General features: G+C 34.6%; 1 protein-coding gene across 1 annotated transcript; it reads right to left on the bottom strand.

Moving 5' to 3' along the window:
- LOC143045012 (potassium voltage-gated channel protein Shaker-like) lies at positions 1 to 2,561 on the bottom strand. The gene has a single exon (XM_076217288.1). It carries the CDS (start codon positions 1,795 to 1,797, stop codon positions 448 to 450), a length of 1,350 nt encoding a protein of 449 aa, XP_076073403.1. The 5' UTR covers positions 1,798 to 2,561; the 3' UTR covers positions 1 to 447.
- Positions 2,562 to 16,528: the final 13,967 nt, after the last annotated feature.

Here is a 16,528-nt window from a genome sequence, read left to right as displayed (position 1 = left end):
GTGTATATATATAATGCATGTTGAAATGCATTTTATTTGAAAGGTATGCATTGAATATTGAAAATAGTGAAAAGATAGACAATTCTGATTGAAAAATAAACACATTAAGAAAAAAGGACAAACAAATGATTGCAACGCTCGTTTGAAATCTTAAATGGTAGACCACATTTTAAATGGTAGACCATGGCTGGTGTGCATAAATCTTAATCAAAATTGTAGAAGGCGCAGTGATTAAGTATAACATTCAACACAAAGGAATATTGAGGATTTCAACTACAGAATTGCAATTGGAGATAAAACTATATATATATAGGCTCTATATAAGTGTTACTTGTGTTGTAGTACAAAAGTTAGTGTGTTTGTAATCATTTACTAAAGTCTTTCAAACTAAACTTTTGAAATGAGAATCTGAGTGATGAAAGTAACTACCATATGATTAAACATTTACTATATACGACCCCTGCCAGTTTTATGTGCATAGAATTTGTTAAAATTTTCAGTGATAATTGGAACTGGAATGGCCAACGTCAAGACACCGGTGATCGCACAAATACTGCCGATTACCTTTCCAAGAGGACCAACAGGTACTTTGTCACCGTATCCAACAGTACACATTGTTATTACTGCCCACCAAAATCCATCTGGAATGCTGTGTATTTGAGAATCCTTTAATCCATGTTCTGCATAGAATATTGCACTTGAAAACAACAGTATACACACAAACATTGCTATAAGAAACAACAAAAGACCTTTGATGCTGGCTTTGAATGTTAAAATTAAAACCTGCAAGCCAGCAGAATGTTTTGTTAATTTAAATATCCGTATTAATCGGAACACTCTCAAAAAGGCAAGCGATGCCCCAGAAGTTTCTCCATTAACGCAATTGTCGGTAGATATCATATTACCTAACTGAACATAGTAAGGTACAATCGCAGCAATATCTACTATGTTTTTAAAGTCTTTGAAATACGTAATCCTATTGGGGCAAGAAATTAGTCTGAGGAAGACTTCCCAAGTGAACCAGATGTTACAAATAGTTTCCAAAATGAAAAAAGGTGCAACATAATTGGGTTTTCCGTCTTTGCACTCATTTTTAGAAAGACTTGGTAGTGTTTCAATGCAAAATAAGACAATGGCAAACATTGTTATAAAAACAGAGACTAGAGCTATCACATATGCAGAAATACTTGTTTCCGGGTATTCCATCAACATCCAGAGTTTCCTTTGCCACATGCGAGTAGGAAGTATAGTCTTCTCAGTTGTATAACCTTCTTCCGTTTTGTACTCATCAATTGCTTCTCTTTCAATTTCATAAAAATCGAGCTCACGTAAGAATATATCATCTGGAACAGGATCTGGCCTCATTATTTTCCCACCATATTGATAATAGTTAAAAATTGATTCGAAAGTTGGTCTATGTCTGTCAAAGAAGTACTCATTTCGTCTCTTGTCAAAGAATTTCAAACGTTTTCTTGGACTACCCAATAAAGTAGTCGGGTGTCTATTCAGAACGGAAGCCCAAATTTCATAATACATACCGCTAACGTTTATTGTAATCCTCTCACAAGTCTGTAGTTTGCAAAGATGTGGTTGATCGGTTTTGTCGCCGCAACATGTTTGTAAATACACTAATATTTCTGATTCATTATCGTCTTCATCTAATGAAGCATGTGGTGCTCCTTTTGCCGAATCTTGAGACTGGAACAACCAAAGGTCGCCATCAATATCATTCATTCGGTCAGGTCGACTAACTGGACGCCTATACCTTGATTGGTTCATTAATGAAACAACCGCCATATTTTTAATTAATAACCCTTGCCTGATAATGGATATATTTTCACTCCTTAATCCATTATCCTAAATCACAAATAGTCCGTAATCTACATAATTTTATCAGTGGCAATTCTCTAATAACATTATCTATTCGAAATCTTTACTGAGATTTGGAAAAAACAAGCTTCCATTATTTATCTTAATTTATCCTGAAATTGTACAGGTACGTGTATTAAGCAAAATAAAAAAGTTTCCAATGCTATCCGATGGAGAAATGAACTGAAACTAGTAAGATCGATTTCATCATCGTTACACACAAGATACCACATATCATGGGAGTACTTTGGATTCCAAGCTTTCCTTTGGAATTAGTTTCCCATAAAATATTAACGCACCTCGATTCATAATAAACAACGTATTTTAGTCATTGTTCATCGTTAAATATTCATTACAACAGAATATTAAGTACAGAACAATTACCTGCCAAGGTTTCTTTGTAAATATAAGCTGACAGTCCATAAGATATTGAACACTTAGTTTGGGAACCACTTATACATTATCCATGAAATACATTGATGAATTTCCTTTCCTTTTATTGCACATGTTTTCGGCAAGTAATTAGGCATTAGTCCACAGTTTCATTGACTTATATTGAACAGTTTAGTTGATGGTAATTAATAATGAATTGCCGATCTGACCAGGTTTAAGTCATTTACAATCACTGAGTTGTAACATGCTACACCATGGAAATATGAACTGATCATACATGAAATTAGAAGTTGAGATGATGTGATAAAAATCATTCTTGTTGAGACTATATAAAGACAACTTGTTGTGAAGGCTTCAAAGATCAATACCTTTATTAGTTATCAATTTTGTATACAGACGTATGGAAGAGCATGTTGTATTTGTGAATGAGCAACCAATTGAAGTACCAGCCTCCTGTGTATTTTATGATCATTATTTTAAATAATAAATCCAATACTTTTTTCAAACTTTATTGACATACATCTGTGCACAGAATAAATCGATGTGACAATAATTAATAGAGTGTTTAATTTACGAACGGTCAATAAGATCATTTTATTGGATAAACAGATTGCCAACTGAGTATTAAATAACGTTTATCTTTGTACGCATCAATTTGTTGCTGTAAATATAAGGATGTGTAATCGAAAAAGGATTCAGTTAAAGACAATTGCTTTGTACAAATTTAATATATCAACTCTGAAGATTGTTTTAAGATATCTTTCAATTGTTTAGATATTTTGCTCGATTCGTTCGATATTTGCATTTGTCTGACTTGAAATGTAGAGGTTGTATGGCTTACAGACCTAGTCTAATCAAATACTTTTCAGATTTCCACAAAATTACGTGTTTGATCGATCTAATCTTAATTTTCCATATAACATGACATACATGTTGTTCTATAACAAAGACTAACGAGAGAACAATTCACCAGAGATTAAATGACGAGGATATAAAAAGCATTGACTGTAGGTCATTGTACGGCCTTCAACAATGAGCAAATCTATAGATTTAAACGTTTTTCATTTCATTGATATGAATATTTGGTTTGTAGTTTGATTGTAATTGTCAAAATGTAGTACACACGGGATATCACATCATAATTGTACGGCGATGTTGTTTCTGTACCGTGGTTAGACCGTACGATGACCCTATTAGTTTCTGTTCCGTGGTTAGACCGTACGATGAACCTATTAGTTTCTTTACTCTCTGATGGGTAGTCAATTAATTGGCAATTAAAAATCATCTGCTTATTTTCATTTAAAAAGGCCCATACCAAATTATTAGTTGGCTAACATGTTATCTTTTATACAACAATAGATAGACAGCAACTGTCATTTAAATTTTAAAAAAGTAGAAAAGGGTGCTTTGATTTACATAAAGCAAAATAAGAATGGGAGTTAAGAATGGGAAATAAACTCATTATAGATACCAGGATTGAAATTTTATATTTACGCCAGACGCGCGTTTTGTCTACAAAAGACTCATCAATGACGCTCGAATAGAAAAATGTTAAAATGGCCAAATAAAGTACGAAGTTGAAGATCATTTGTGGACCAAAAAATCCTAAAAGTTTTGCAAAATACAGCTAAGGTAATCCATTCCTGAGGTAGAAAAGCCTTAGTATTTAAAAAAAATGTAAGTTTTGCCAACAGTTAATTTATAATTATGAACCTATCAATGATAACTCAAGTCAACACAAAGGTGCTGACTACTGGGCTGGTGGTGATACCCTCAGGGAAATAAATCTCCACCAGCAGTGACATAGACCAGTAGTTGTGAATAAACTCATCATAGATTCCGGGATTGAAATTTTATATTTACGCCAGACGCGTGTTTCGTCTTCAAAATACTCGAATAAAAAAAATGTTAAAATGGCAAAAATAAAGTACGAAGTTGAAGTGCATTGAGGACCAAAAATTCCTAAAAAATTGCCAAATACAGCTAAGGCTATCTATTCCTGAGGTAGAAAAGCCTTAGTATTTCAAAAATTCAAAGGTTTATCAACAGTTAATTTATAATTATGAACATATCAATGATAACTCTATGTCAACACAGAAGTGCTGACTACTTGGTTGCAGAGGCGGATTTAGGGGGGGGGGCCCAGCCCCCCCCCCTTTTTGGGAAAAAAAATTTGGTTGCTTATATAGGGAATCACTGAAGCGTGACGGGAGCGGGTCCCCTCTTAGGTCAGTCAGTGGGCCCCCACTTATGAAAATTTCTGGATCCGCCACTGGGCTGGTGATACCTTCGGGGAAATAAATCTCCACCAGCAGTTGCATTGACCAAGTTGTTGTAAATTAACTCACCATAGATACTACAGGATCATCGCGTTTATATTAGATCCTATATTTGTTTGATCAAAACAGAAATAAAAATGTGCGGATACGTTTAAGATAGCAATGACTAGATGTTGTTCAAAAAATTTCAATCTCAAAATCAAATCAAATATATTTTATTGCTAATCAAAGCGCCCACAAGAAGCAAAACAATCAACATTAATTACATACGAATGATTACAAGTGATCCTCATTATTACCGTTGTGTCATGTCGGCCGTGTGGTTGACCAGCGAAATCATCACACACATGTTTAAAAAAAAATAACCCAATGATGATTGTTGCCATGTTTGGTTCGAATCCTCGTAGTTTCAGAAGATTTTTGAACAATTTAATGGACGTAGGGCTCTAATCATAAGTTATGATGTCCCTTACATGAGTCTTTACAGTCTCGTGCATTAAGTTTGTTAGATTTCTTTGTTAGATATAATTTGTTGATATTACCCATAACTTAAGTTGTCAATTCAGGGTGAACGCCGTAACACAAATATCTGGCTAAAACCGGTGCTACGTGTGTAGATGCAACCGATATATGACGTTGTAGTGGGCCAACAGTTTTGGCTCTAAATCGAAGGCCTCTATGTGACTTTAAAATGAAGAATCGCTGTTCCTTTGCCTTTGATCCCCATGTGCATGAACTGATTCTGTGTCATGCATTACACCATATCCTTTCTTTTCCTTTGATACAAGTTTATGATAAACAATAAATTCTTAAATTAGACATCAGAAGATTGCTAAAAAGTTTCACATCGTTATATAAACTTATACTTTTATAGCGGATTATGCGGTATAGGATTTGTTCATTGTTGAAGCGGACGAACGGTGACCTATAGGTGTTAATTTCTGGCTCTTGTGAAGAATTGTCTCATTTGACAATAATATCACATCTTCTTTTGTTATATTATACGGTCATAAAATATAAACTAAAAGTAAAATATTGACGTATGACAAGTATTTTACTTCAACTATTTCATCAACACCACTGTATTTTTTTCTATTGTTGCCTATTTGCAAAAAGAACAGTAATCAATGATCAGCATTGATCGGAAAAGAGTTTACCGTAAAATATCTCCCAAATGATTCCAAATAGTAGTCATAGACATATTAATGTTTCAATATTTCACACGAATCGGTAGAAGTATACGTATTTACCACTTCCTTACCAATATAAAAGCGGAAGCAGACCATCCATTGAGACAAGGTTAATGGAGATATAATTTTGCCTTTGCTTAAATTATTAAAAATGATGATCTTTACAGACAGTCGAGAACATCGTTCAATGAATAGGAATAAATAAATGCATGTTTATAAATAATATGTTATATGTTGTAAAGAAAAAAATAATAGAATTATATATCATATAACTACAAATTGATCTTTAAAGCTGGGGTTACACATTCACGTTTTTTACTGCCGTCCTTGATAGGACTCACGATTAAATTTGTCATAAGTCTGATCAAGATCCTGTGAATCGTGGATGAAAATTCAAACTTTAATTAAAATTTGTAAAACAAATAATTTAATCACGACAACAATCAGATATTGTTCAGGAAGCGTCGGTATTCAACCAAGCGAATTCATTCCGATAATCCCGTTCTCAATCAGCTTCTAATCCAATTTGTATCTCTTTAGCCTGGTAAAAATTCCACCGAATCTGTCACGACTACGTCCCGATTCTACCGAATGTAAGCCGACAGAGCTCAGACTGTGACCAGACAGCGAACCGACGCTGCCGGAAGAAATCCTTTCGAAAACTGTCGGCATACTCGGGATGATCAGGTACTGTCGGAACGTAATCCTGTCACTGTCCGCTCTATCGCATTGCAAACGGCTTTGTCTGGTCTCAGTCGTATTGTATTCTGTAATTGGCGGGACTCTGACGTGGGTATTATTGACGAATTTCGTATTAATAACGGGACTGTTTCGGAACGGTTTCGGCAAACACGGTTTGCAAGCGACAAGATCTGGACGCAAACGGCAGAATAACAGCAATGACAAATTTCTCCAGATCATTCCCGTTCCACAGGACACTCTAGAATACACAGAACATTGTTAGGATTTTGATCCGATTCAGCAGAATCTGTCACAACATATGCACGATTGTAATCCGACTAGACAAAATCGGCTGAGTATCCCCGAATGTTACGGGACGCACCTAACTGTCGGGATACTTCGCCGAACTATTCGGACCCTTATAATAATGATAATAATATTTTTATTTAGAGAGAGTAACTCATTTGGATTACACCAATTTTCAATAAGGCTCTCTTAATACAATAATAATTACATTACAAATAAACAATGCATCAATAATAATGTTAAATAAAGATTATATACAATTTAAAATACAATAAACAATTATGATATGGCATTACAGTACAAATATGATGGTAATGTTAAAAGTACATAAATCTTTATTTATGTTAAAATCCTGGTACTGATTTTTTGATTGAATTAGGAAGAGCATTCCACACTTTTGGTCCAGTGTACGAGAAACTAGACTGGTTTTGGAATTATAAAATTATCTGAGGATGAAAATCTCGTATTATATTTTTGGTTTACAGAAGCTGATACAATAAGACTGGACATATATTCTGGAGCTAAGCCATGTTTTTCCTTATACATTAGTAATGATTGAGATAAAAGTATTCTTTGTGTGATTGGCACAATGTTACATTCGTGAAATAATAGTTTTTTTACACTTGAAGGTTTGCTGCCCTTTTTTGCAGTTTTAGTAAACTATCTAATAGAAAGTTATTATAGTTTCCCCATATTGAACAACAATAATCTAAGTGAGGTAAAACGTAAGCGTTATAGAACATTTGTCTAGCTTTGTGATTTAGATATTTCTTTATCCTTTTTAGTAAAGCTAAAGAAGAGTTAACGTTGTTGATTATATAATCGATATGAGAAGACCAAGATAGAGATGCATCAATAAAAACACCTAGAACCTTTTCACATGTACTTTTTATAATTTGTTGTCCATTTAAAGCAAGATTAATGTTTTCATTTGATGTAACGGAGAGCTTTTGTTTGGATCCAATGCATATAGCTTTCTTTTTAGATACAGTTACAGCCATTTTGTTGTCATCACACCAGCGAAAAATATCTTGTAAAACCGTATTAAGTCTTTGACTGATGTATTGTCCAATGACTGATATGGTGCTATCATCAGCAAACAAATCGGTGTTATGATTAGGATTAGACAAAGGAAGATCATTAATAAAAATTAAAAACAACACCGGTCCTAATACGGATCCCTGAGGTAATCCCGTTTTTTGTTTTTGTACGTCTGATAATGTATTTAAAATAGATACTTCCTGATATCTGTCAGTCAAATATGATGTAAACCAGCGTAATGAGGTATAAGAAAATTTGTATTTGTTTAATTTTTGAATAAGCAGTTCATGATTGAGAAGATCAAAGGCTTTTGCTAGATCTAGAAATACTGCTCCAACAAGATCGTCATCATCAATGGCTTTAAGCCACTTATCTATTAAGGTTGTTAACGCAGTTTGACAAGAATGGTTTGCACGAAAGCCTGACTGCATTCTATACAATACGTTGTATTTATTAAGATATTTTACTAAATGTGTTTTCACATGTTTTTCAAGGATTTTAGAAATGAGTGGTAAAATTACAATTGGTCTGTAATTAAAAAAATCCTGTTTTGAGCCTTTGTTCTTATAAACTGGTATATGACTTTTGCCAGTTTAAATGAGGATGGAAAAATACATTTTTTGATACTTAAATTAAAAATATGACAAAGGGGTAGTGAAATAGCATGAGAAGACATCTTTAAAAATTTTGCACTTATGGTATCAAGGCCTGTTGCTTTTGATTCATCAAATGCTTTTAATTGTAATAATTCCGTAGGAATCTGTCACGAACTTAAACGACTGCGTTCAGACAATGATAGGACATTCCAGATAATTGAGGATAATAATCCGACTTTTACACTTTTCGTATCGCATCGCTGTCTGATCTCAAACGGAAGCAATAATCGGCAATGTGTGAATCCCGCATAATACCGCAGTCCCACCAGGCCCCGATCGCAACTACGATCTGTGAAAAAAAATGCAAATTTTGATGATCGTAGTAAGGTCGTGGTGAGGTCTTCAAGATCGTGATGAGCGTGGCCAAGTTTGAAGATGTTCAAAACAATCGTGGTGCGGTCGTGGCGAAATACGGTCGTAGTAGAAGCGTAGTGAGAGCGCACTAAGGTCGTAGTAAGATCGCTGTACCATCGTAGCGAGAGCGTAGCGAAGGCGTGATTCTTTTTGGAATTACTGCGCTTCGATCTTAAGCGACGTTATTACGACCTCACGTTCTCACCGCGACCCAACTACGCTTCCACTACGACTATGCCACGTTATTCAAGACCATAGAACGATTATAGCTCGCCCTTGCCGTCCTCATCACGCTCTTCTTACGACCTGACTACGTTCAAACTACTCGGCGGTAATTATACTTCTTGTCCATTTTCTCTGACGGCTTAACCATGCTTCTCGTTTTCATTTAGATTAGACCGTTGGTTTTCCCGTTTGAATGGTTTTACACTAGTAATTTTAGGGCCATTTATAGCTCGGTGTGAGCCAAGGCTCCTTGTTGAAGGCCGTACCTTGGCCTATAATGGTTTACTTTTATAAATTGTTACTTGGATGGAGAATTGTCTCATTGGCACTCATACCACATCTTCCTATATCTATTGACACATCTGTGTCATCTCTGCTATCGATCACTAAAATATCGTCATTTGAGCTTTATGGACCAGAAATATGTTGTAGTTTAGGTTGGATTGGTCGGTCCGACATCTCTGCTTGAAAGGATATGTTACTTTCAGAGCTCACTCTGCCTCTACATCAACCCCTACCATCACGCCCACGTGTTCTAGTAGATTTTGGTGGCATGACTGTATTGTTTCCGCGAAATCTAGTAAGATCGCGGTATGAACGTAGTAAAATCGCAGTAGAAGCGTGGTAAAATGGAGTTGTAATCGGATAACTCGTGGTATGGTCGCAGTGAAAACGCGATGAGCGTAGAAAGATCTTGATAATCGTAGTGAGGTCGCAGAATAAGAGCGATGAGAACGTGGTATAATCGTAACTGGGTCGTTGTAGAAGCGTAATGAGGACATAGTAGCATCGTGAAAGCAACGGAAATTTACATTTGCATGCCGCTCATACCGCGACCTCACCACGATCTGAATTTATTTTAGATCGCGGTGAGCGTGGTGCGATCGTGGTCTAGTGGGACTAGGGCTTTAGATTGTAGAACTATTAATGGCTGCCTATATTCACTGAAATATCCTGCAGTTTGTATTAGTTTTCAATACAATACAAATTAAGTTTGCAGATATTAATCAGAAACTTATAAATATATAGATATTGCAACTGTTTCGGTTAAGACTGGCTTACCATTGATGAATTTGGCTAATGTTGTAAGTCTTTTTTAACTCTTTAACTCTTTCGGTTCTCACACATCATTCGCTCACCATAGGTTTGATAAAAAAAAACACAGTTTGTGTTATAATTTATACACCAGTAGGTACAAATTCAGTTTTTGTTCAATTTTTGGAATGCACAATTGGTTTGTCTGAGCAAACGACTGCAGTCAATAAATTATATGTGCACATATGAAGGATCAATTTACCTACCATAAATAAAGTTGTTTTGATTTTGTTTTTCCTGAAAAAAGAAATTACTTTAAAAAGTTCGGTAGCTTTTAAATAAATTCGCATGCACTAGTATTCAGACATATAAAAAAAAGGCCGTAACACGATGAATTGCGAAATAATTCAAACGAAAAAAACTGAGTCTAATGTATGAAAAAACAGCTATAACAGATGGCAACCAACAATAGCCACTGAATTGATCACAAGCTCCTGATTCTGGTCATGCGCATACAGAATGTGACCGGGTCCAACATATTATTGAGCGTTTGATACTCCCCTTTCTTTGGACACTGGTATAACAACACAACAAAAGACAAACTATAAAAACTAGTGGGAAATTTCTTGGCTCATCAAATTGACACAAAGCACAAAACAACTAACATAAAGAAAAAGACACAAAGTACTGATCTTAAAGTACTTACAGTTACTAAAGTCTCGCGAAAAGACGTCATCAACAGTCAGAGAAGAACATAACCACAGCAATGTAAAGATATAAGAACATATAATATCGACACGGTAAGGACTATAACTTATAAATCTAAAGAAATACAAACCAATCAATACAAGTACCAATAAAACCATATTCTATTGTCTTAATGTGGTGTCAAAATTATATTCTTGCAGAATAATTTAAATTAAAAGATTTATACATTTACATTGAACTTTTCTAAATGTAAGTGCGTTAAAACCATTACCGTATAAAGAATAGGATGTGATTATTAGTTTGGAAATATACACACCGTTTAGAAGGGATCGAATAAACATCACTTGTTTAGCATATGATATACATGTATGTCTGACACATTTGTAGTTCGACCGGATACCTTTTAATGTTTACCAAACATAAAAATCATAATAAATTGGCGGAAATGTAGTTCTATTTTTTTTTGACGCGAATGAATTATTGAATTTTGTAATACTTGACGCAAGTCCAATGCGCCCGTACATTTCGGATATACTGAGATGTCTCAAAACAATTTTAAAATTTAGATTCAAGGTCAATGTTAGTAGCCTTTAAATCGAGCAATACATCGTCTTGCGATGATGCGTTCATGTAGTACATCTCAAAAGTTCATGTCAGAGGATAAAAAATCAATATTTTGAGAGAAAAAAATATGGTACACTGATAACTTAAAGCAGAATTAATATGGATATTATTTATTATTTGAAATTACATGTTTAGGTCATAATTACATACCCTAACATCGCAAAAGTATTACTCTTGAGGGAAAAATTTAGAACGGAAAGTCCCTAATCAAATGGCAAAATCAAAAGCTCAAACAACAAACGAATGGACAACAACTTTCCTATTCCTGACTTGGTACAGGCATTTTCTAATGTAAAAAATGGTGGATTAAACCTGGTTTTGAAGCTAGTTAAACCTGTCACTTGTATGACAGTCGCATGATATTCCATTATATTGACAACGATGTGTGAACAAAACAGACAGACATAATAGGTAAAAATGTCAGAACTGGGGGACAGCAGTCAACATTGTGTTATTATCGTAATCACTATAAAAGCAAACAAATATGATGAAATCAAACTTTTACCATGGCGCAATAACGGGATGTATAAGTACAGAGCCACGTCATATGTAACAAAGAAACACAAAAGGCATATAAACAAAGCATATTAGCAAAAATGAAAGACAAGAATACAAAAATTCTCATAGAACAATAACACAATCATGAGATGTAAAAAAGAAACGCAAAAAAGCATATAGACAAAGGATATTACAAAATAATTATAATACAATTTTTTACCAAATATCATTAACAAGTGTTTGAAGATGCAATAAAACGTTATGCCCCGGACAATGCTGTATAAGTATGAAATTAAGAAACTCTAAAACATAATGTCTCACTTCGTCGGAGAGGGAGATATAATCAATATTAGACATTAAAATTTATTGCATACTGATTTATTTTAGTCACAGGCTATTAACAATGCACCCGACTCTTGTTACAGATTTATTTTCATAGAAAATGCTTATTAATAAATGTATCATTAACCAAAGTGTTTTCGTGTTGGCCTAGTTATATGTTTCAGTTGAATTGATTTGTCCTAAGCCTAATCTAGCCACAAACATTGTATCTAGTCATCAAAAGTATGTATACATCAAATATTATATAAACGCCTAAAAAGTGTACACAACAACTACAAATACAAAAAAAGGTAACTATAAATGTAATTATTTATAAATATTTCGGATAACAGATATCCTTCCTCAGTGAGATTCTGATGATAAATGAATCATCTTTAAGTCTTCTTAGATTACACTGTTACAATCTTGAAGTTTATACAATAATAAAGTCAAACCGAACATCAGTTAAGACGCTTGCACCATTCTAAAAAATTAGTAAGGTATTTATCACATTCGCACGAAACTTTATTCGTTACCCCTTTCAAAACTTCATTCTAATGCAATTTGTATGTAACAATTTTTTTCATTGGCTTAAAGTTGCCGTCAAATCCACAGTTGACCAGGCGTAACTAAGGAGGGACAACCATTTTGAAATGATTGAATCAACAAATGTTCGATTACTAATATATAATCCAAAATAAAACAACTCCTACCTCGAATTCGCCGTTTTAAAGTTATTCTATCCGAATTTGAAGCGTTCAGGTAACGTAATAACCTCCAGTTTGTACGTTTTTATTTGTATGACGTCACGTTTACCCATGACGTCTTTGCGTCAAAATCATTCATGAAGTTTCGCGGATTTTTTTTTATTTGTCAACATTTTTCCAAATTTTATCGTATTATTTCTTTTTTATATGCATTAGAATCGGAATAACAGTACTGTAGTTGAAGAGTTGCCACCGTCAATTTTGATTTGACGGTCTCAAATCTCTGTTTTACTGTCTCCGCTGCGCGTCGCCAGTAAAACTGCATTTGCGACCGTCAAATCTACAATTGACGGTGGCAACTCTTCAACTACAGTACTGTTATTCCTTAATTCTCTGTTCAATTTATATTTGGAATCCACTGTTACAAATCCTCATTCAAACCAATACAAAATTACAGCTATAATTTCAGATATTGCTAGTCACAGACTTTTCAAGCCAGTCCGCATTGGCAAAGAAGAAAAAGAGAAAAGATCTTTCCTTAATCTTTCCTTTGCCAACAAAGGTATCGATAGCGTTAACTTAGGCAATATCCTTTATCATAAACTAGTTCAATCGAAAATACCTCCTTATTTCAAAGACCAGTCTGTACCAATCACTTCTTATACCTATACCAAACCTATTTTTTTCAATTACAAACACGTTTTGCAGGATCTCGATATTGACGACTTCAAGTCTTAACCTCCTGATTGCACTTGTGCTAGTTCCCAATTAACATGTAATCCTGCTTGCAACTTTAAAATTTTGATGGATTCAGTTGAGGATTATGCCAGGCAATGGGCTAAGCGCGAGAAGGAAGACGTAGACACTCTATCCGAATGGATTAAGGCAGTGAGGTCGTTGATACAAATCAGAATTAAGAAACTGAATGGGTCTATCAATGCCCATGCTGCGTCAATCTTTAAAGACCCAAATGTTGCAAAACACCTATCCTACCTCAATGACAAATATGTTGTTGTCCCCGCAGATAAAGCCCCAAACAACATCGTTTTTGTGTGTAAAACTCATTACATTAACTGCTTGATAAACGAATTAGTATTGACAATTCACTTGGAAACCCAACATATACCCTCACGACACTTACCAAAGAGGAAATCCTGGATAATCATAGGTCTGTTCTGTGTTCCTTTGGAATGTCAACCAAAGATGAAGAACTGGATCTGCCATCACTGTATTGGATACCTAAACTACATAAGTGTCCTTACAAACAACGGTATATTGCTGGGTCTTCCAAGTGCTCCACGAAACCTCTTTCTAAATTATTAGCATCTATTTTATCAGCAATCAAAGACGGGCTTCAAAGTTATTGTGAAACTGCCTATTCTAGAGGGGGCGTGAATCAGATGTGGATACTTAAAAATTCAAAAGATCTTTTAGAGTACATACAATCTAACTCTCTTTCATCTTGTAACAGTATTAAGGCGAAGTGTACGTAATTGCACGCCTCTAGCGGAATACGGGATTAAAAACGTTCGTCGTTAGTTACGCAAGTTATCTCCCTTACTCCAAGAAAGGACACACGAAAGAGAAACTACTTTCTGCGGTCTATAATGAATCCAACAAGCACGCCTGTGCTGTCTTAAACCTCATAGAAATAATCTAAATAACTCCAATTAGAAATCACAGCATTCTGTACGTTGTTCTGTGTGCAGCCTGACTTAAAAAAACACTGTTTTTTTTTGTTTTAGACGCGTAGGAGAAGGCATTTTGCGTTTATGATATCAACAGAAAGAAAAAACGCCTCACAACAAAATTATAAACAAATAAACAAATAAACATGTAACAAATTTTCTTCTATTGATATCAAATAATTAAAATGAAACCTGAATTGACCCAACAATATCGTTTTAAAAAGCCGTAGTCTTGAACGAAAAACACAGTACTCAACGTAAAGTTTTATAATAGGTTACAAATAATTAATGAAAGACGTGTGAATTTAATTGTTTAATCAAAACGTTGAAATGTTCGTATTTTGTGCAATTGAAAATTTAAGGACATGACTTATATTCATATAAGAAATCAGACGATACCAAGAGAATAATTTAATCACTAGTGCAACACTTACAAGTCGGAAGAACAAAGACGGAAAACAAACAAAAAATAAACAAATTATGCCCCAAAAATTACTCAGTAACTTAAAAATTCTAACATTTATCTTAAAATAAGTAAAAATTATGTCATTCAACTCCCAGTTTTCAACTTTTTCTACATGTGCAGAAAATAAACAAGTGTCTTCTATTCCGTCCGTAATTTATGGGAAAACTAAATCTAAATTTAGAACCATATTGAAATTGAAAGTACACATGTAAGATAAACTATAACATGTCATTTCTTCTTTCACAAATTCCAATTTCGAAGAGATATATAGCGAAATCTGTTTTCTTTTATTGTGCCTGTGTGCATCATTCAAAATTAGAGAATGTAATTTTGAAGTATCAAGTCTCAATTCAAGATTAAGAATGAATAGAATATAGAATTACGAGGGGGGGGAGGGGGGTAGGACCTTTATCGGAACTCCGGGATCCGGGAATTCTATTTCCGAATTTCGGGTAGTCGGGATTTGATTTTTTTTTTAATTCGGGACCTCGCCGGATTTCGTGTTGTTAAGCCCGGGATTTCAATACTAGTATCTGGGTCTCTCCTCCCCTCCTCCCTCTATTATGGTTAAAGAAAAGAGGTTAGGGAAGTTTTGTGATACTTGTAACTGCAATTTAATATTTAGTGGAATGAGCGGTGAAATGTGTTCAGACTATTACATTTCGATTTTTTTTTTTTAATTTAACCAAGGTTTACTGCAAGGGGTGTTTAACGACCTCGATGATTATCCATGAGGATCTCGCACTCGGTCAGCTCTAGGTTTTCACCTAGTTCCATTATCATACAAGAATTGAGAAGCCTGTGGTTTACTTGTCTTATAATATGAGATTTTGGAGTTCATATAATTTACATTCAACGTTTTTTATTGAATATTTCAAGGCTTTTTGACTATCAATGTTGACCCCCCCCCCCCCCTTTTCCAATTGATTGGATAAAACGGATGGATTGCCGCCCCTATTTTAAACTGAAGTCCTATAAACTGACTGGTATTCGAATTTGTTAAAAGAAATAATTGGTATCTCTATTGATTCAATACCGTAATGCCGAAAATTTGTTTCCGCGAATTCCGAACAGCTAGAAATATATTCCCGAGTTTCAATTTGAGTAACTCGAATAATTCAAGCCCTTTCCATGTCCGATTTTCTCCCACACGAGAAATGTAGCATTCGTACATCAGCTGAAAAATACGACTGAATTATTCGGGTTACAATTTGTGTAAATCCCGAATGCACATAAAAGTAAAGGTCCAGCCCGACTTTCGGAAATGAACTGTTGTAGATTTCAGATTGATTTCCAGAAATAAAAATCATACAAAAATGTTTCTCGCAAATATTCGTCTTCAGACATGTAAAGTTATACAACGGTTACTAGCCGGTCTGGATTGTGATAAAAAGAAGCGCATGCGATGCATAAAATATATAATGTCCGTGGCTCAGAAATGCTTATGCGGCACAAAGATCATAAGATTAATTTACCCAAATGTACTA

This window comes from Mytilus galloprovincialis, chromosome 1 (assembly GCF_965363235.1).
Source record: "Mytilus galloprovincialis chromosome 1, xbMytGall1.hap1.1, whole genome shotgun sequence".
In the NCBI taxonomy this organism is placed as follows: Eukaryota; Metazoa; Mollusca; class Bivalvia; order Mytilida; family Mytilidae; genus Mytilus; species Mytilus galloprovincialis.
Note: the sequence above shows the minus strand (reverse complement) of the source record. Positions and strands in the feature narration are given on the sequence as shown.

Bases quoted from the DNA above. Each gene is read 5' to 3' on its own strand.
- LOC143045012 (XM_076217288.1), bottom strand. From the start codon at position 1,797: ATGGCGGTTGTTTCATTAATGAACCAATCAAGGTATAGGCGTCCAGTT.